Source organism: Sinohyriopsis cumingii, unplaced genomic scaffold (genome assembly GCF_028554795.1).
Source record: "Sinohyriopsis cumingii isolate HCF-2022 unplaced genomic scaffold, ASM2855479v2 utg001339l, whole genome shotgun sequence".
NCBI lineage: Eukaryota > Metazoa > Mollusca > Bivalvia > Unionida > Unionidae > Sinohyriopsis > Sinohyriopsis cumingii.
The window spans coordinates 149,316-172,939 of NW_028315985.1; the positions used below are offsets into that span (position 1 = coordinate 149,316).

At 34.3% G+C, this 23,624-nt stretch overlaps 1 protein-coding gene across 1 annotated transcript in view; it reads left to right on the forward strand.

The window, feature by feature from the left end:
- Positions 1–20,832, forward strand: part of LOC149772609 (uncharacterized) — a 61,631-nt gene extending 40,799 nt beyond the window's left edge. Inside the window, exons 5-10 of the mRNA XM_089947580.1 lie at positions 531–1,019; positions 5,296–5,432; positions 11,970–12,218; positions 16,102–16,223; positions 18,050–18,213; positions 20,693–20,832. Coding sequence (XP_089803706.1) covers positions 531–1,019; positions 5,296–5,432; positions 11,970–12,218; positions 16,102–16,223; positions 18,050–18,213; positions 20,693–20,832 — 1,301 coding nt within the window. The remainder of the gene's footprint in view (positions 1–530; positions 1,020–5,295; positions 5,433–11,969; positions 12,219–16,101; positions 16,224–18,049; positions 18,214–20,692) is intronic.
- Positions 20,833–23,624: the final 2,792 nt, after the last annotated feature.

Genomic DNA, 23,624 nt, shown 5'->3' on the forward strand with positions numbered 1-23,624 from the left:
GTTTATGACATAACATTTAGAGTGCAATCTATTTGCAGTTTTGTATGATAACTACGTATTATGATCATCATTTAAATATATGCATTGAGACAAATTACATAAATTGTTATGAATTTTTTGCCTTTTCTGACTAGAGCTGATAACAATATTTGGCACAGTTTTGTGAATGCAATTACTAAGAATTTGTCGTTTTCAGTGGATTGCTCTGAAATTTTGCATGATAACTTCATCTTTATGAAAGTCAAACGTTTTTACTTTCCACTATTTTTGGATGTGTTATGCAGTTTATATAACTAAATGATTATCTCCATGATGATGGCCATAGGGGTAAGGCTGATCACCATTATTCGAGTGGCATTTAGATTTTTTAAACAAAATTAAGAAATAGCATGTTGTTAGTTGCACACACAGCAAGTAATAATCAAATATGATGGCTGTTTAAATTTTGAAATTAGGCAAAGGAAGTTAATTGTCCTAAATATGGTGACATAACTTTTCTCGAGTCTAATGAATCTATGTTTCAATTACAGAAGATCATTTCGCCAACACAGATCAACTCATGGTGAATATCGTTCGTGAATATGTTGAGAAGAGTTTTGGAGGCATAAAGTCGGATGTGTCTGATGTGAAGTCGGATGTGTCTGATGTAAAGTTATATGTGCCTGCAGAAAATCTAGAGACTCAATCCATTAAACAAACTGACATAAAAAATTCAAATGAGCTCAGAAACAGAATAAATGAACCCAGCCCACATAGGATAGGAAAGAGTGTAACACAGTCAGACTTTGATAGGTTTGTGATCAGAAACAAATCCCTAACATATTCTGGAAAGCCTGTTTCCTATGTCACTATCCTAGATTTTGCTGGCCAGTTTCTTTTTTATACAATTCACCAGGCATTTATGTCATGGCGAACCTTGTATATCCTTGTCACAGACATATCCATTTCAATGGATGGTCTAGTTCGAGGGGATATGTGCCACATGGATATGAATGACTGTAAAGAATGCAGTATACAAGGTAAGCAACCGTAGTACCTACGTCGATCACTAACCAATTACTTATCACTGAAACCTGATCAAGTGAAATCAGTCAGTTATTAGCTCACTTCTACCAAGTACAGTATTTGTATACTACTTATGGCATCAGCATTGATTTTGTAGGTGTTGGCAAACTTACATATAATATCAATATACATAGGTACAACCTTATTGAATTGCAACTGTTCTTGCTCCTTTAATATACTGGGCATCATTCCTTAGGGGGTTTATAGGCAATGACCCTATAAATGGGGTTAAGGGAGCTAGTGTTATAAATACAGTCAAACTGCATTAATGGTCACTTTTATTGCGGTCACCTGGTTTCAGTAGTCATGTCTTATCTTGTCTTGTCTTATCTTATCTTATTTGTACTCCAGTGGAGTCCATGATTCAGCACAATTTCAAATGTCTGATCTTCATATTGTTATTTTAATAATTAGGCTATTACTTTAATATTCATTGCTAGGGTAATTATTCCAGGTAAATCATCATTTATTTAGCCCCCCATTTCTTCCAACATGATTGTTCTAAACCCAAATTAATAGAAAACCTATTTTAACCAGAATCTGCTTTAGTTTATCATATTGGACGTACTTGGTGATTTATATGGCTGTTTACTGCATAATGATAGTTTGGAATTAAAGATCATTGCAAATTCTTCCTATGTCGTTATAATGCAAACAAAAAATGAATTTAACTTTCACACTCTGGTAATTCCTGTCAGATGGATAGGTTATAACTATTCTAATTTACAAAAAGAAACAAGAAAACGTTAATTAATAAAATTACAGAGCAATTGGCATATGATGATTACACTAGAACCGTATTAAAATTTCGCTTGACACAAATGATGATGATTACACTAGAAACATATTAAAATTTCGCTTGACACAAATGATGATGATTACACTAGAACCATATTAAAATTTCACTTGAGGAAATTCATTTGATTACTATTTGTTTATTACCTTGTTTCCTCCAGCAGGCATTAATTGTACTTACCAAATGTTATAAAAGATTTATTTGCCATTTTACTATGTACTGATATTAGTCTGGTTTTCTTTACTTTTACAAAGAAAAGATAACAAAATAGAGAACTTTGTATTATAAGTTGAAAATTGTATGATGTTAATTCAGATTTCTGGATACTAAACATCTTTTTCATCAATAATGTCAGTGTTTCTTTTACCAATTTTGATCAAGATTTTCTTAACGTTCAACTAATACATGTAGAATTCTTTTATTGAGTTTTCTGTATAGAGAAATGGAATCCATTCCAGCCTCCATGTTATAAGCAGGATCACAAGTTCTGCTAGGGTGGGTGAATGAAAGAGTATGTGTATGGTTGCTTATGGCTGATTTGACTAAACAGATTATAGGAATTAATTCCTAGTTAATAATGTGCCTATATCTGATGATACAGCTACGCTAAGATGGTCATACATGGCTGGTGAGTGCATGAAAGTTTACAATTACCACACCCTTATAATAGAAATACAGGTAACTTAATCATCTTGTTATTTCATGCAGCAGTGAAATTTGGTTTCAATTTGTTATTCAGAATTGTAGAATTGTCACTCACCATTATTTCTTACTTGTCTGATATTTTAAAAATAATTTCTGTTAGGTCATAGTCTCATAGATTAAAATAATAATAATAATAATAATAATAATAATAATAATAATAATAATAATAATAATGATAATAATAACAATAATAATAATAATAATAATAATAATAATAATAATAATAATAATAATAATAATAAAATGAAAATGCATCAAACAGCAGTTGCATCATTCAGAATTAGCACGGTTCAGTTAGCATGTCATATATATATAAGAAAATGAAAATCAGATAAGACTTTTTGATAACTCACTGCCAATTCAGAATTTAAAGTTGAATGCAGCATAGGAGCATTTCATTTCACATGTGGATTTGGGATTTCAGTAAAGGATAATGGAAAATAAAACATACACCAGATGAAACTTTAAGGCTGTTAGACAATATTGGGAAGAATAAGTGCTTTCTAAGACTTTATTATGGAAAGCCAACAATCCACGAGGTATAAGGTATTTTCTGTGCCAAATAATTTTTTTTGTATTTCATACTTTTATAATCTCATCATCCTACGTTATGTGCATTTTGATTAATTTTCACGTGTATACAACATAAATAAACCAAGAAATCATGATGTGTTGTCCTTCTGGACCTGGTTTTCTTACAATGACTCTTTCTCCGCGATGGACCCATATTAGGTCTTGTAAGTAGTTTGCGTTTTGAGGTAAGAAATAAGTGTTGTGATGTGATGTGATTTGGATTTTTAACGTAGCTTTAACAATTTTCCAGTCATATCGCTACGATGTCTGCAATGTGGTAGTTTATAGTGATGTCTAGCACTGGGGCATCATGCCGCAGACATGTAGCATGATGTCCCACCCAGTCACATTATCCTGACACCGGGCCGACCAGTCCTAACACTAACCTCTTAATGCTGAGCGCCAAGCGAAGCTGCTGTTAGTACCATTTTTGTAAGTCTTTGGTATGACTCGGCCGGGGATCGAACCCACGACCTCCCGTATCCGAGGCGGACGCTCTAACCACTAGGCCACCGGAGCGGTTGAGGTAAGAAATAAGCCAATGATCTTGAGGTCAAAAGGTCCAATACCATAGTCACTGCCAAAGAGATAATTGGTCTAAAAAATAAGCCTCTTCATTTTGGGGTCAAAAGGGCAAAAGATCCATAAAAGAAAAACAGCTTTTGAACATGATCTACCAGTACTAAACTTTGTTGGTGATTTGCAATTTGGCTAGGACCGAAGTCTATTGATTGTCACTATAAATTAAAATTGATTTCAGTACATGAAACCTTCACTAAACTTTGAGAAAGATTTACACATCCTGTAGGTACTATTGGGGATGGCCCTTTACTCCAATTGATTCAGCACTAAATAACCTACATGCATTGCTGTGTCATAAAGCACTAAATAACCTACATGCATTGCTGTGTCATAAAGCCAAACAAACAAACACTTTGGGCAAGAAAACAAATCAATCAATTTTGGGGGTCAAAAGTGAAGGTCACTGGTTAAAAGAACAGAAATGTTGAAGTTTTTTCCATAAAGACTTTAGTTCTAGATCATGTACCTTAGCCGCAGTATGTGGAGGTCTTCCAGAGGATATTGAAAATTTCTTTTGATTTTGGGGTGAAAAGGTCGATTTCATTTTCACTGAAAGAGTCTGTACCATATCTTACTACTGAGTAATTTCCTTGACTAAACTTTGTGGATGGAATACCATTAGGGTTATGAGGAGGCCTACAATAAATGCATCGTAGATTATCATTCTACATTTGGAAACCAAATTTCATTCCATCAATTCCATTCCATCAATACAGTTGTCCACAAATAGAAGAAGCAAACATCATTGATGAGAATAACGCAAAATTCTGTTATTGTTATTGTTGTCGTTGTGGGGTGTATCACTATTGTCTGCACAAGACAAGCTATTTAGGGCGGCCAGTTTTAATGGTCAAAGAAGAGCCCGGGAAAACACCGGAAAGAACAACCGACCCATTAAAAGCTACTGACAAGCTTTCTCACATACCCACATTGGCCGAATCCGGGACTCGAACCCACACAGACAGAGGTGAGATGGCAGTGAATCGTAAAATAAACAGCTTTAGAAAACTCGGCCACTAAGGGGCCCCTGCAAAATTCTGTTTGTCCCACTCACCAGCATGGTTATAAAACCACTCCAAAAGACTTTTCGATTTATATGTACATACCAAAACTAAAATGAAATGTCATAATATTAAACTACTCATTTGAATTTGGCCAAAATAACAGTAAGCATAATTGTACGAATGACTTTAAATTTTATACTGATGTTAACTGAGACAATATAAAATATGACTGCACATGTTTCTCAAAACTGCCCACATCAAATACATTTTGACAGAAATTGCCCGAGTAAATCATTAAATGGGCAGCTACTTGACTGTTAGGCAGACGACACCCTGATGAGTGATCTCTGGTCCATCTGAGATTGTTATTCTGGGTGAAACCGAGAATGAGATAGATCACAATTATTGTAAGATTTTCCTAAGTCTGTGAACTTTATCACATGTATGGAAAACTTACACTTGTCTTTGAGTCTTTCGTTTAACAATAAGAATAGTGTTTCATTACTGCAGCCATTGATCATCCATATTATTTAGAAATCAGTATGCACTGTTTGTTTTCCAATTTTGCAGAATATGCTATCTACTGGCTGAATTCGATATATTCTCATGTGCAGCAACAAACAGGAAGCACAGGACAAAGTCAGGAGAAAGAGCCAAATTACTGTCCTGTAATTCTGGTTGCAACACATATGGACAAATTACCAGAGGTACATGATGTGCATCTGTATTTGTATATATGCATATATAAATATACTTGGTGAACAACAATCCTTTTAAATGCTCTGTTTACATGAACGAATTGCTGACTGCATGTGTTTGGCATTTATTAAAGATTCAATGCTTCATTCATCACAAATTTCACCATTCTTCGGATCTAACTAAACTTTTGAATTAAGGAAATGATTTGCTAAGAACAACTAACTATTCTTTCACATAAAAGGTGTTATCTTTGAAAGATATTAATATATTCAGTCCCAGAAGCTGTTTATAATTTTTTTTCTTCCCTGGTGTTATCCAAAAGTAGTGATGTGATACATTCAACAAGTTCTGTTAGTGACTAAACTGATAACAACACAAATATTCGCACAAGAAGGTGAAAGTAAATTAATTTGAGAGGGAATAAAGAGAGGCAGGACCATTTGTATAAAGTGGATCTGAGAAAAGAAAGCCTGCATTAAATAGGAATTCAACTCAGGTGAATATTGGTGATCAGATTCGGTTGTTGTTATTGTCGTTGTAGGGTTTCACGTCATTTTTAGCACACGATAGGCTATACATAGCGGACAATATTAATGGTGGAGGAAGAACCCCAGAAAACCCCGGAAAGAACCACCGACCCACGAGAAGCTACTGGCAAGCTTTCTCACGTACCCACATTGGCCGAATCCGAGACTCGAACCCACGCAGACAGAGGTGAGATGGCAGTAATCCGTAACGAAGAGCGCTTTAGACCACTAGGCCACTCGAAGCCCCATTTGGTACTTGTATACTTTGATGTGCAAACTATGAAGAAAAACCAAGCAGTTGAAGATTTACACATTTATTGGTAAGCATATGACACAGACATGATAAGAATAATGTCCGTCAGTTATGCTTTAAACAATTACTTGTAGATACTAGGCTGAGTACTTATCATATCAAATGCCAATTGAGAATAGTGTATCACATAAGGATCACTCCCATATAGGACATATCATGGTGTTCGCTTCTGATATTAATTATGGTGATGTTCTCAAATCATGCGATCCTGCATTCGACTCAAATCGGTTGACCCATGGATGTCGTTGCAAAACATGGGATTAATTTGTACCCATGTGAAAAATGAATTGGTTTCTCAATTTGAGGGAGGAATTACATTGACACTTATGTGATTGTATATTATCTGGTTTTAATGGCACCAACAAGTGTTTAGGACCCTATTTTTCAAAATTCATTATTATTCGTATGATTTAGTCTATACAAATGTTTGCACTGTTATGAATATATGGTAATAAACAAAGTAATCAAAAGAAACTGAGCCAGCAAGTTTTGTTGTTGTTGTTATTGTTGTAGGGTTTAATGCCATTTTTCAGCAGAAAGAACCACCAACGAATAAGAAGCTCATGGCATGATTTCTCACATATCAACTTTGACCTAACGCGAGACTCGGACTCACACAGACAGATGTGAGATGGCAATGATCCGTAACAGTGAGCGCTTTAGACCACTCGGCCACTCGGGGCCCCAGCAAGTTTTATTAAACTTAATTAATAATTTAATTATCAAGGTTTTAAAAATTAATTAATCCAAATAAGGTTATATAATCATTCAAAGGAATTCAATGTTCTGACTGAATTTCAGACTATTGAATGTACTGGCCTGCCAGTGGTACTGATTTGTCGAAATGACATTACCCAGAACTCCTTTGAATAATTCACCATAGTCATATAAACGTTTTAGTCAAATGAGCACTTTTTAATTCCAATGGATTATCCATACAAATGTTTCCTTTCAAATAATATATAAATACAACATTAAATACGTCTGCATAATGATGTTACAGCAAGAACATAAGAAATGAGACTGGCTAAAAATGTCGATCTTCACATATATAAAAGCAAATGGATTGAAAACACATTTTACTACTACTTGCCATGTGACACTTTGTTGTAAAAATATCACATTATAAAAGAATCTACCTAACCTAGCTCACCAAATTGAAAATAACTTCATTGATTTAATAATCTACTTGACCCACTAGCCAATAATAAAGTTGTCCAGAATGTGTATTATTAAAATTATGATTAATTTTCGTGAACACATATCTCTATATATTTGTTACAGTCTTATAGTCATGAACAAACTTACACTTAATATATAGACAATCATGTACCAAGAGTAAAAAAAATAGATGTAAGTAACAGTACCTAACGGGTGACATAGGGACCTTAATGTAACTATAAACAAATCACAACAAACAGATTATATTAAAGGCAATACCATAACAGACAACGGTAACGAATACTAAATGCAAAGGAACCGAATTTACAAGACCTTAAATTATTGTATGTCTAATGGAAATGTTGTTTCAAAGTTTAGACGTGTCTTCTAAATATACTGACCAGCGTTTGTTCTTCAGTTTTCTAGAAAATAGCTGCCATTGTTCTGAGAAATATGTTGAGAAATATGCAGTGTTTACCTCACAGTGGCATTGTTATACAAATGTACTATTACGCAGATTGTTCGTAGATGCCTCATATTTTCTATCCAATGTATATCAGCCCACGTTAGGACGAACGGTTAGAAGCATTATTTTGTGAGAAATAAGGAGATGAGCTACTTCAATCCATGAGTTGGGTCACGTCATGCCTCTAGAAAATGATTGTCCGTGGAAGCCGGAGTCCTTTTAAGTGTGCTGCCATGCTTAACTGTGGGAATGTGTGCCCTTAACCTCTCTGGTATAACCATTATATATAATTACCTGCAAAATGAGGAAAGTTGTGTGAGGGTCCGGGACTACAGAGCAGCTCATAAAGATAGGTAAAACACATCATTGGGTGGTTATGTGATGGGTATAGACCTCAACTTTTCTCTTGAGTAAGATAGCAAGAAAGTTTTCATCCTAATCATTCTGTTGTTTCTTCTTTAGTTGATGCAATGAAGCTCAGATTTATGTTGAATTTCATGCGACGCTTTTCATGTTTGTTCCACATTTTTTAGCTTTTGTGAAGGCTTTCATTTCATGTTTTGCAACCTCACCACTAATGACTGATTAATGCTTTTTTGGTATTCAGTCAAATATCAACTTTTACGATATGTATTGTTCATAGTTAGCAAGGATTAACTTGACTCGTCGTATGATAATACATTATCTTGAAGTGGCCTCAACATTTAATCTGCAGTAGTGTTAATTTTGCTCCTGCAAGAATGCTCATTTCATTGTTCTTTGAGCTTTTGTCATAAAACACTTGGAGATAGGGTCGTAGATAATTGTAGCCATGCTGGAGATATAGATGCAAATAATTGTAGCCAAGCTGTAGATAGAGATGCAGATAATTGTAGCCAAGCTGTAGATAGAGATGCAGATAATTGTAGCCAGGCTGGAGATATAGGTGCAGATAACTGTAACCAATCTGGAGACAGAGTTGCAGTTAAATGTAGCCAAGCTGGAGATAGAGGTGCAGATAACTGTATCCAATCTGGAGTTGCAGTTAATTGTAACCAAGCTAAAGATAGAGATGCAGATAGTTGTAGCAATGCTTGAGATAGAGATGCAGATACTTGTAGCCAAGCTGGATATAGAGGTGCAGATAATTGTAGCCAAGATGGAGATAGAAATGTAGATATTTGTAGCCAAGATGAAGATACAGATGTAGATAATTGTAGCCAAGATGGAGATTATTGGCACATTGTCATGAGCAGCAGTTATTGGCAATGATATATGCAGTTTGTCTTCAGTTTTTACCGTTTGTCAAGAGCAGCAGTTATTGACAATACTATTTGCAGTTTGTCTTAAATTTTCGCCGATTTTTGTTAGGTTTAAAATAAATCTTGATGGTTTTGTTTACATTTCAGTGAATATCCTAATCATTTGGTACAGGGTCATGCACATGAAATGCAGGAACAATGCCGTTGTAGCCAGAACTTCAGCATAGCTAAAGAATGTATTTTGTAGCTGGACATGGCCAATGTTTTGATCCAAAGCTGGTTCTTTACATACCATTTTGAAACCACATGGTAGCATCATTGTGCTTGGTTGTGTTAGTCACAGTCTTACAGGCTCTTGAGTATATTCAGCTGGTCATAGCCAAGAGAAGCCTGAACTTATTGCTTTTTCAACGTCTCATTGTCTAGCATCGTTTTCAGGCTGGACCGGGTCAGCCAGATTAGGAACAGAAACCTGGACAACCTTAACAGGTTAAGACCGACGAAAAGGCACACCATTTTTGATTAGCAATCAAAACAAGAAAGATATGAAATTAGACAAAGTGTGATAAGATTATTAGTCAGTAATAGAGAATGTGTTTGGTCAAAACCTTAAACACTCCCCAATGTGGACCATAATTTTCATAAATGTAGAGGCTAAGTATATCAGATTAGTGCCCACTGTACCCTGGTAGGCATGCCAGGTTGTCACACATGTAGATGTCAGATTAGTTCCAACAGTGCCCTGCTAGGCATGCCAAATCGTCGCACATGTAGATACCACAAAAGTGCTTTAGGGGCTATCTAGGTGACAAAGCCATATACAGAAGTTCACAATTTGTGAGATCACTCCTGCATTCATCCAAGTGCATGTGCAACCCTGCCTTTTTCGCATTTTGTCGACTTGTTTGCTTCTTGTGGAATATGCTGCAAAGCAACATTATACATGAGAGATATGCCAGCAGCTGCTTAGCTCTGCTGATCAGAAAAGCTTATGCGATGGTCAGTTGTCTGTCGTCAATCTGTCATCTGTCCATCCGTTTGCACAAATTTGTTGTTGCTACTCTTCCGTAACCTCGCAGAGTGTTGCCTTGAAACTATGCATACACACATTCATCCTCCTCTTAAACGGTCCTAATATCCAATATGGCCGCAGTGGTGTCTTGTTGATTCCACTTGAAATTTTTGCCGATCGGATGTTCAATATGGCCACCGCAATGGATATCTTGAAAACCATGCTATCGCTATATCTACATCGATCATTGTATCAGCATGTTTTTTGTTTGCATGGATACTTGTTATCTAGTTGATTCAAAGTGAAACAGTGCTAATATACTGATAAACCTGAAAATAAAAGTGGCATTAAGGTGTCCATGTATACCAGGGGACCTAAACTGCCAGCGCGGAAAAGTCACCAACTTTCTACATAGGTTGTGTGACGGAAGTGACTATCTATGAGAGCATTATAATATTTGGACACTTTGCCTGAAGTGGGACCGATGTAAATATTCAGAGTTACAATTACAGTGATGGTTTTTAATGTTTGAACCAAACATGCATTCATCGGAGGAGCACACATATGTACAATATGCTGGGATATGACCCCTATCACTATTGTCTGGATGGCGTTGGCATAAAACAAAATTCATTACAAAGCCTGGGCATTCACCATTGTGGGTCACTGTTTATTAACTCATTTCTCAATATGATGAAATACAGCATTAACCAACAAACAATACCATCCATTTATTAATATGTCAATATGAATAAATATAGCATTTATTAATTTTCATAATGTATAAGTGCTACAGGTGTCTTCTTCAGTGAACGCATATGTGATTCCACTCATATAGTCCATTTTTGTCAGTTTGCCAAATATCAGAATTAAAGCAAGAAGGCACCGACTCTGATACTTCAGGATGTCTAATGCCACATTTATAGCATGTAGCTCTTGATGTTTTTGTAGTATTTGTTCTTAGTTCTGGTCCTTATTGTCTATTAAAAAACAATAGATTAGGTCTTAACATATTTGTGTCTTATATATATATATATATATATATATATATATATATATATATATATATATATATATATATATATATATATACAGTTTTGGGTATGCATCTAGGTTTGAAGATTGACTTTTCAAATAATATTTGGAACATAGGAATTATCCCACTTATTATGTCTATTTTTTATTCTGTTCTCTTTTGCCTTTCTTCGATTTTACTGGGGGTTGTAAACTTCATGCTTTTGTCTGCACGTTTTTGACTGGACGCTGTTGATTATGTGGTAATCATCTGCAAGAAGGTGGTTGTCACTGGTCTCGCAAATGGAGTCCTGGGTAGGGGGGCAAAGGAAAAATTTAAAAAAGAAATAATTAAATGATAATTTTAAATATTTGTTACCCAACCTCACATGAACAGGCATAGGAAGAAGATGAGTCAAATATTTAATGGATTTTGCATTATAATCACAGGATCAATGTTAGGGTTGGTATACATGGGTGTGATTTAGGAACATGTACCACAAACCACGAGTACTTCCATTTTTGCAAGTCATTAACGTTTTTCTAGCTATTAATTATGTTTTATCTTTAAATTAACTTAGAATGGTTGTTTACATTGTAAGCAAGCCAGGCACTGTACATTTCCTTCTGTTGCTATTGTGCTACCTAGAATATATATATATATATATATATATATATATATATATATATATATATATATATATATATATATATATATATATATATATATATATATATATATATGTATGTATATATATATATATGTATGTATATATATATATATGTATATATATATATGTATATATTCTAGGAAATGAGAAAGAGAAGAAAAGAAGATTATTTCGATCATGTGAGAAGAATACTGAAGGGCAGACCTCTGATTCACCTGGTGAAAGGAATGTTTGCCATCAGCAATTTTGGACAAGATGCTGACATTGATGAACTGAAACAGAAAATATTTGAGCTAGCTCAAAAACAGGGCTACTGGGGTGAAGAAATACCAGCAACTTGGTTGGCTCTTCAACAGAAGCTGATGGAGTTGAAAAGTGCTGGAGAACCGGTATTTACTATATTGTTTTCTTAGATTACTATAAAGCATACCCAAAGCATATTTTAAATTTAACCATAAAAGGTAGCAGTTCTCCCAAAACAGTCATGCAATTACATTCCTAGTTTTTCATAAAATATTTATATTACTTACGCCATGTAGCTACAATTGTGAGTCAAAAGATCAAGTTCAAAATATTAAGCATATGAGACCTGCAGTAAAGTACAAACCTTGTGAAAATTGAGAACATGATATTGACTTGAATTAATGCACCCATGGTAAGAGAGGGGATGCGTATACATATAGCGTCTTTATACGCTATAGATGATATCTGCTAGGGTAAAATGTGTGTGGTTCATGCTGAGTCTTCTTTTGTAGAAAGGCCTTTATATATCTCCCTCTAGACATGCACACACAAACGTTTGTTTTGAATGCATATAATTATGTGTGTGTGTGTGTGTTTGTGATCTATTTTCTATGAAGGAGGCTAGATTTAGCCTTTCACATATTGTCTTGCTCTCTTTTCCATCTTCAGCCTCCCACTTAAGATGTGATAACTTATCCTGCATTAATTTGGATATATATATATATATATATATATATATATATATATATATATATATATATATATATATATATATATACATATGATTCCAAAGAACATCAGCATATTAGTTACTATATCGTACCATTTATAAATTCTGGAAAATGTAAGATTCTGAAAATACTATCACTATAGAACTGAGTAAAGAAATTAATATTCTGAAATAGAAATATCTGACAAAATATTTAGAATGTGATAACACTTGATAGTATTAGTCAAAGGTAGAAATACAAATTGTCAGGGAGTACACTTGACACCATTAGTCAATGGTAGAAATACAAATTGTCAGGCAGTACACTTGACACCATTAGTCAATGGTAGAAATACAAATTGTCAAGGGGTATACGTGATACTGTTAGTCAAAGGTAGAAATACAAATTGTCAGGGAGTACACTTGGAACTAGTCAAAAATAGAAGTACAAATTGTCAGGGAGGACTCTTGAAACCATTAATCAATGGTAGAAATGCAAATTGTCAGGGAGTACACTTGATAATATTGGTCAAAGGTAGAAATACAAATTGTCAGGGAATACACTATATACTATTAATCAAAAGTAGAAATGCAAATTGTCAAGTGGTACATTTGAACTATTAGTCAAAGGCAGAATAGAACTTGTCAAGGAGTACACGTGATACTATTAGTCAAAGGTAGATATACACACTTTCAGGGAATAGACTAGATACTGTTATTCAAATATAGAAATATAAATAGTCAATGAGTACACTTGATACTATCAGCCAAAGGCAGAACTACAACTTGTCAGGGAGTACACATGATACCATTAATCACATGTAGAAATACAAAATGTTAGGGAGTACACTTGATACTATTAGCCAAAGGCAGAACTACAACTTGTCAGTGAGTAAACGTGATACTGTTAGTCAAATTAGAAATTCAAATTGTCAGGGAGTACACTTGATACTATTAGCCAAATTAGAAATTCAAATTGTCAGGGAGTACACTTGATACTATTAGCCAAAGGCAGAACTACAACTTGTCAGTGAGTACACGTGATATCATTAGTCAAATTAGAAATTCAAATTGTCAGGGAGTACACTTGATAATCTTAGTGGAAGGTAGAAATACAAATTGTCAGGGAGTTCACTTGACACTATTAGTCAAAGGTAGAAATCCAAATTGTCAGGGAGTACACTTAATACTTTTAGTCAATGGTTCAAATACAAATTGTCATGGAGTAAACTTGATACAATTAGTCAATGGTAGAAATACAAAATTGTCAGGAAATACACTTGATAATGTTATTCAAAAGTATAACTACCAATTGTCAGGGAGTACACTTGATAATCTTATTCAAAAGTATAAATACCAATAGTCAGGGAGTACACTTGATACTTTTATTCAAAGGTAGAAATACAATTTGTCAGGGAGTACACTTGATGCTATTAGTCAATGGTAGAAATAGAAATTGTCAATGAGTACACTTAATACTATTAGTCAAAGGTAGAAATACAAATTGTCAGGGAGTACACTTGGAACTATTAGTCAATGGTAGACATAAAAATTGTCAGGGAGTACACGTGATACCATTAGTCAAAGGTAGAAATACAAAATGTCAGTGAGTACACTTATATATACAAATTGTCAATGAGTACACTTGATACTATTATTCAAAGGTAGAAATCCAAATTGTCAAGGAGTTGACTCTGAGTCCACTTATGGAATATGATGACATGACCCAGCTACTTTCATCTGTTAGGTTTAAGATGTAAACATCTGCACCTGATTTCGTTTCATAATTGTCTTATATATAGTGCTGTAACAACCTGCATTGCATGATGCACTAAAGACAGCTAGGGGTTTGTAATGGATGTATGCATCAATACATATACCTGTTTAATTGAGATTAATCATTGAATGTATCCATGCAGGCTGATATTATTGAGAATTGGATATGATAAACATTAGTGATAATTAGAGTTGTGTTTATATTGTTTGGAGAAACAGATTATGCCTGAAAATAATTTGAAAAAATATTCTGGAGTTGTCCAGTAGTTTTGAACTTCTGATGAACACACACACACACACACACACACACACACACACATTCTGAAGAATGCAGTTACACCATATTGGACGTGGCATATGGACAATATTTTAGTTTTGGATTAATTCAGCTCATTTACCAATACAGGGCCCAAATAAAGAAATATCTAAGAAATTGTGGGTCGCCACAGGTATTAGTCGCCATCCCTTTATTGAAGTTGGCATAGTACTTTTGTCACAACTTTACTTAAACGTATAATGAAGACCTGCAGGTATTTCATTCTAGGTTAATACTAAAATGGGTGATAACCATTAGCATATATAATTAAATATTAAGCATGTAATTGCATTAATATGAGAAATGAATTTAAAAGAGGAATTCCATATTTATCAGTTTCCATCAGCCAGACCTCTTTTCAGAAGTTCTACACAATGGTGCTATAAACCGAAACAATGCCGATTTGCCAAAAGGACTAGAATGTTTCTAGGTCATGACCTGAATTAAATTTCTACAAATTAGATGCTGTCTCAACATTATGTGATTTATAAAAAAAAAGATGAAAATTGCATGCATTGTGTAAAGTTGGTGAAAATTGGCTAACGAACCTAAACTGATTATTCTGAATTTAAGTTGTCAAAGTTTTTCATATGAAAAGTAAATTATGCTGGTGTCATTTTGTATCATTTCTTTATGGCATGTGTAACATTGTCTGATAAGACGAAAGTCAATGTGATATGTTATCGACTGATAACAAGCAGGCAAATCAGATTTAACTAATGTATAATTGATGTCCACTAAAAGTTAAATGATGTTGAATATTTTGGTACATGTTAAGGTTATAAATTGAAGTCTCAAGATGCGTTGCCTTGCCCAGGGAAAAGTATATTGTAAAGTTGTAATCGGCCCAGCCAATTATTTACCTGGTCAGTACAAGAGAACAAGTGGTTTTCCTGAGCCCTGTAGTATAGTTAACTGGATACGGAGATTATATCAAATCTTAAGCATCCACATAAAGCCCTTAAGTGGAGAATGATTTGTATTTATTAAGCATTATCTATAGATTAATATCAGCATCTTACATGGCATTTATCTGTTCCAGCGAATAAATAATTCTCAAAAAATGATTCCCTTGACAGTGCAAGTAGGGTTCCAAGGGTCTTTTTTGTTTACACGTAAGTACACGTTGTTTCAGTATATTTTAAAAACAAATGCTAAAATTGCTAGCAGTGACCTTCAGACTTGTTTTGTCCATTAGTATTCCTAATAATGAGACATGTTATTACAGATAGTTCAGTATAAGGATGTGGAAGAATTGAACCAGTCCAGTGATGGGAAAATTGAAAGTCCAGAGGAATTGGAAGTTTTTCTCCAATTTCAACATGATCTTGGAAACATTTTGTTCTATAAGTAAGCAACGTAATTTAATTTTAAGACACACATCTTTAACTATCAGAAGTAACAAGTATAATTTTTTGTAAAGGAAACGGTTTACACTGTACACCAAATATTTGTGTTTAGCTTGTCATAAATCCTTTTATTACTATTGCTTCAGAACAAAAAATCGTATTCGCACGGGCATTTTTCAGAAAATAGTTTTTGATGTCTGGCTGGTCCTGTATGAAAATGGTGATAGTCTGACATCCAATATAGCCATCACAGCAGCCATGTTGAAAATACTGTTAACATATGAATCAGCCGTACAAAGTCTGACTTTAAGATTTGTCATGTAGTGCATTTGTACTTAATATATGACAAAATAGACTATTAGCTCAAGTACTGCTTGAATAGTATAGCTGGCATGGATTTCTCTTAAGTAACAGACCTAAGCTAAATGTGCACTGTTCCAGCATGACTAACAGGTCATTCGAGTTCAAAGACTTGTGACAGATTTAAGGTTGTGTGCACTGGAAACGTCACATCCACCATGTACTTGTTGCATGCCTGCTATATGCCAATAAGTGTTCTGCTCTTTTGGGTTCTCACAAAGTGAATTTTAAGGTCACAAGGAGTATCGATGCACATGACCTAAAACCACAGTGACATCATATTGAGAATAAATTAGCTTTTCATATATACTGTAAAAATACCAGAAATTCTAATTTGATAAAACAGAAAACACGTTTCCCTTGGATCATTTTGTATACAGAAAAATCAAAAATAGTTGGTAGACTTAGCATTTTCCAATATGACCATCAGACACAATTATGTTGTGCCTACACTGAAACAAAAACAACCACAGTGAGACACAAACACACACACACAATCACACACATCCACTTCAGGATGTGGTTTCCAAACACATTGTCACACCCAATGATGGTTACATTGTGTGATCTTGATGATGCCACTTGCTTGCGCCTGAGTATCCTTTCCATATACATCTCTTGGACGTGAATGCTCAATGTTGATTCCAGTTTCATTAACATCCAATATTCTTTCCGGTCTTTCTCTTAAATTGTTGACTAAGGCTGGGTGATAGCTCCTTACGATAGTGGTTTAGTAGTACCCTTGCGGCGCATTTTGCCTGTAGGATAGACGATTTATTTGGCCTAGCAAGTTTTAAATCTGACCACCTACATATAAACCCATAAAACTAGCAATCACTCAATGATCTTTCATTTTGATATTTTTTTCCACAAAAAATGCATGGTCTGCTGCAAGGTACTGCACATCTGCTTTAGTGTATCCATTTCTGAGCTCAGCCATATGCGTGCGATGATTTAGCAGTTGACGTTCTTCATTATCACTGGAAATACAGTCTGGACTTGGAATGGCATCGAGAGATACAATTCTTCGAGTCCTATCTCCAAGGGTTGACTCTGGCACACGAATCTGCCACGCTGAATTATACGCATTAAACGCACTATGGAAATCTGTAGAATTATTCTGCCAGCTTGATTTCTTCAGAAGTTGATTCTAAAATAGATAACGAATATATATATATATATATATATATATATATGGCATAAGTCCTAGAAGTTTGTACTAATGGTTGGGCTTTTCAAGTGACTCTAGCTTACTACTCTAAGGAGGGTTTGTAGTGTTGCAAAGTACATGCTCTATGGTCTTACTTGTATTATTTCTTTGTGTTAATTATATCAAGCCCTTAATGAGAATACTATACAATCTTAAGGTCTTTAACTCTTGAAGTTTTATCTTATAAATGAGTACATTTCTTCTATCTGTGAATGTTATATGTCAACTTGTATATATTTATGTCTGTATCTTTCTAGCATAGAAAAACTGCGAGACGTGGTTGTGCTTGACACAAATTGGTTGATAAATGGAGTTAAGGTAATGATGTCACCTTCAGAATATTTAATGTTGCATCAACCCGACCTACTACCACAGTGGTATGACTTCAAGGACAGCGGTCGGCTTACAGAATCCCTCATAGGTAATGACAGTGTTGACGTTCATGCATTGAAACATAAGTGCTTCAAATGTTTAGTTCTCTTTGTTATGAACCATGTGAGCAAATGTCCTGGCTCTCCATCTACAGGTATCCGATGACTTCCAATATTTCAGCTTGAATTTCACGTTAACGTAATGTCATTTTATATAAATCTTTAGGCAATTTTAAGTTACTTTTGGCACATCCGTTATGTAAGTTAATGGTTAGCTGTATTGTCTTGCATCACTGCTGTTTAAGACACGGAAATATATGTTATTTAGCATCCATTTATGTGCACAAGTTTGTAAGCAATCTATACATTGTCTAAATTAGAGTTTTACTATACTTGCATTTGGATTCCACTTGAATTCTCCAAGACATATTGCACTTGATAAACTTAGAACACATTTAGCTGGATAATGAACACTACTGTTATAACCCTTTGAATATTTATTGACATGGACCAGGCATCCCACTGGCTTACAAAACATGCTTTCAGAATATTTAGGTCTCCTGACAAGATTAGTTCTACATGTAAGACCTCGACACTGATATTTATGTTTGGGCGTCTGTGTCTTACTCCCTAACTAACGGTACTGTGTAGCATGTTTTGACGTCGACTGACATCGTAACGAAGGTCAAATTTTAGGAAAATCTCATACAACTGGCAACCAATCACAATGCTTTATAAAAAGTAAAGTCATAATGTTTTAGTCAAAGTTTACTTACTTTGATGTATTTTCTCTAATAAATTTAAATTCTCACATAAGAAATGGACCTGTTTTTAAGGTCTTGTTGGCTTACATTTCCTTTGGCTGGAAAGTGACGAACGCTGACAAGGCAAAATCGGGTTAAGTTGAAATATTATTCTTTAATGAATGAATAAAAATGTATTATTCATATTTGCACTGTAAGCAAGGTTTCGTTTCGTTGAAGAAATATATGCCCTCTTAAACCTACTTGAACATACCGTCGCATCAAAAGTAATTCAAATTAATGCCAACGGAACATGAAAATGCATCCATTTGATAGTGTCTGATTTTGAAGCCACCATAATAAAAAACAGTACTGTAGGTATATTAATTATGTATCAATCCGTGGAAGAGTGTCCATATGGGCTGCCAAGTGTGTGAGATGTTCCTGACACTTTGACTACTTGTTCCGTCGGAATACGCTATACAATATCATTATTTGGGTAGTAAGGCGTATCACTAAAACATAAATAACATCTGATACCTCTTAAATTTGTAGGACCACTGACAAGATGCCCTGGATACCAGTAGCCATCTTAACATTCTTGTTTTCACTTCACATCCCACGCTAATAGGAATACAGGAATAAGTTGTAAGAGAGGATGAGTGTTTGTTCCTGGAGCTAAAAAATATTGCATCTGTTTTAACCTGATCAACTCACTAAAAACTTCCAAACTCTAATTTATTTTCACTATTCAGATGTCCAATGTGCTTTAAATGAAATATATGCCTATTTCATATGTAATATTCAATCCGCAATTTAAACATAGTCTAATATTGATTATGTATGTGTTTTATTGAATAGCAGCTCACTGTATCTTAGTGATGTATAGCACCTATAGTTGACGGATCGTTCTCATGTTGTTGGAAAAGAAATCTTTGTCAGCCTAGTTAATGTTGACGCTATGAAGTCTTCATTTCCAGTTTTTAATTGAAATCAGTCGACCAATGGATGTCACTGATTAAACTTGGATTAATTAGTATACATGTTAAAAATGGCGGTGTTTCTCTTATCATAATGCGATGAACTTTCGACAGTATTTGGTCTTAATTTAACCCATTGATGTTTAGAACATATATCTGTAAATAATCTGTATTATTCAGATGATTAGGCATTTAAGACATCTTGCACATAATGGTGGTATTTGGGCTATAAGAAGAGTAAATGTGTCATGTTGATTATGTAAATCTTAGTTTCAGGTTTCAAAAATATGGACTGTACTATAAGCTAGGAGTAAGTTACGAATGAGCCTCCATAAAAAATATAAAAAAAATTAATAAGAGGTGATGCCATCCCCGCAGGATATTGAGACAGTTACAAGGGGTTTGTGGGTAACTAGACTTTAATGGTTGAATACGCATGTTATAATAGAACACAAGCTTCATATAATAAAAAACATTGCCTTTCTTAGGCTATAGTGACAGTTTCTCTGATTGAAATTGTGTTGAACATTGTTAAGTATGTTGTCTGGAATGAAAAATTAACATATGACTATTATTAAAAAATTATTTTATCTATGGCTTGTGTAAAAATTATGTTTGTTATTACTGTTTTTGGTAAGTTTATTATTTTGGTGTTACAGATTATGTACAGAGTTGTATAATGTTGATATATATGTTCTGTTGTACATACAGTGAGTGAGTAGTATGTTTAAACTTGTTGTACATGAATAATGTATGTGTTTTACAGTAAATCAGTTAACAGCTACTTTATACAATTTAATTAATAGACTGGCTTTGGTCAGAGGATCAATATGAGAAATATCGCCACAATAAGAAGCATCTTTTGGATGTAATGGAAATGTTGAGCATCATTGCCAAACCCGTAGGAAACAGAGACAATGTGCAGGCAAGTTGGTTTATTCAGTAGTTGTATCTCATAAAACACACTGTTAAACTACTTTTTGTTATAAGCATATATTAATTTTCTTGTACGCCCCTCCAATAACCGTGCCTGCCCATCAAAATGTTTTGTCACATCCCGTATACAGCTTAATTATTCTCTGAATAATGAATTCATTTTAGAAAACAAAACTAAATTAATTATGGGCTTATCTTGCAAATATATGAGATTAGTTTCATTATAACCATTGGCCATAAAAATTAGAGTTATGGCTCTTGCATGATCTAAAAGCATTCATTTCATCAATTTGACCAAATGGATTTAACAAAAATAATGATGAGGTTTTATACTTAATTTTTAATTTATATCTGACATTTGACGTTATGGTTCTTGTTTGACTTGCTAATATGTTCATGTTTCATAAATCATGTGTTTGATCAGAATAACTTGTGAAGGATTAAGTGGATTAAAACAAACTTCAAAACATATATTAAACAATATGTCTCAGGTTTTCAGGGAGTCTCCCTGATCTGACCATAAGGACAATTGAGCTTTCAGGGAGCCTCCCTTAACTGGCAATAATGGCAAGTGAGCTTATGGTATGGCCCTAGATGACCATTGTCAATTATCCGTTTGTCACCCATCGATCAACAATAACTTTGTTATGCATCACAGATCTGGATCAAACTTTGTGGATGACTTGGTCGTTTCTTACAGATACAAATAAAATATTTTCCACATAGACATTTAAGATTTGGCCTATCTCGCTTAAAAGTTTGCGCCTTGGGTGAAAAAGAAACATCTTGTGTTTTTTACTTTGCTTGAAACGTCATTGGTTAAGGACACCCAATGAAAGAAGAAATGGCATTTTATTGCTTAAGATCTCTAGTTCTAGACTGCTTACCTCGACCGGAGTTGGTTAATGGCTTGTACATAAGCTTAAGATGTGGCTTATTAATTTTGTTGTCAAAAGTCAGGGTCATTATAAGTCAAACAAAAATGAGATTTATGCAATGCAGCTTGGTTTGAAGAAGTTCCTTGAGAAAACATTATCGATGACCTGTTCTTAAAGTAAAATTAAACCTATATTTGTGAGAGCCCAAAGGTCAAGCAAATAGTATTTGTTTACACTATAACTTTTAGTTCAAGATTTTATGTGACTAAATGCTAAGGTCAGTACCTCCCATTGGCCAAACGTCTTCAGAGTCACGTATGTACTGTCATGACTACACAGATGACTAGTAAACATGGGATTTTATTAAACTCTCTCTTGTGCACAACAGACTTTACACAGATGAAGTTTCCAAATGGACTGTTCTGATTCAAGAAAAATGCCAATGTTAACCATATTAAAAAAACGACAAATGCAATGATTTTACAAGGAATCAAAGTACATCTTGCTATTTCTACAGTATGATACCCAATGAGTTCCAGGTCCAGGTACATCTTGCTATTTCTGCAGTTACATAGACATTATTAAATATATTTAATATTCAAGAAATGTTTAACATCCATCAGATACTAATGCTGATCTTAAGTATTCGGAAAGACATCCAAATTGTATGCAAAATGAATCATACTATGACCCCCCACCATTTATCAGTTAGAGAATATTATGAAAACCTGACATGTACATGAGATAGATCACTATACAGGTCTACAGTGTTGAACGGGAGCATGGATTATTTTACTGATCAACAATGCTGAAAGAGTAACTGAAAATAGCCAGAGCATTAACTTAAAACAATTTGTATCGAGTTATTTTATAGTTTATTGTAATTTGATAACTAGGTCACTGTTACTGTATGATTACAAATTGTACTTAATTTCCGGACAATGTGGACTTGTATCAATGCATGCTAATTTACCATTATATAATACCTATAACTAATACATGTTCAAACCAACTTAATCATTTTGCTAATACGCCATAATAGCTGCAAAGTATGCTATAAATGCATATGACTTTGGACACTGTGACATTATTGTTTAAGTGATTACTTTCTTTCTCTCTCTCTCTCTCACTAATAACAGCACAAGCCATTTCTGAGTACTTTGATATTTATTGTAATCAGATTCTTGAGAGCAGACTGAGACACAACTTGTTTATTTTGTACCTTAGTACCATTAGGTTGTCAAGTATAATGTGTTCTGTGGATCTTATTCAGGGTCGATCCTTTCCTCTTTGGTATACGGTCAGTACCACAAAATCATAATTAATTATTTTGCATATAATTTTGCATACTCTGAAATTATTATGTTTTCATGAACAAAAAATTAATGAAATACGGTAGATACTTTCATATGTTCTTTTGGTTTTTGGCATTATCATACCCCATTATGAACCATTCGTCTTCCTTGTGTACTTCTTGTAAGCAGGAGGGAGCGAACTCCAGACTTTGTCATTGGAAAAGGGTTGTTAATTATTCCATGGTAATTATGATTCAATTTTTCTCTTCTTTGCCAATCCAGATTTTTTGCATAAAATCAGTTGCCTTCACAAGCTCCATTTATCATTGTAATTACTAGTATCAGTCATGTATGTGCAAGGGATAACAAAGATAGGCTCCTACAGCCACATTTGAACATAACATTTTATTTGGCTTTCTCTAAAGGGAGAATGAATGGCCATACATCACCTATTTCTACCTCTCAATTGTTCCACTGATATTTCAGTGACCACTCCTTTTAGGTAGAATTTTAACACTATAAAGAGAACTTATCAATGTCTATTGTGAAAAACTAGTTATTATGAGAATGTATTCTCATAAGCTTACAGTGGACTCTCCTACATCAAATATAATTACTTTGTTTTATTG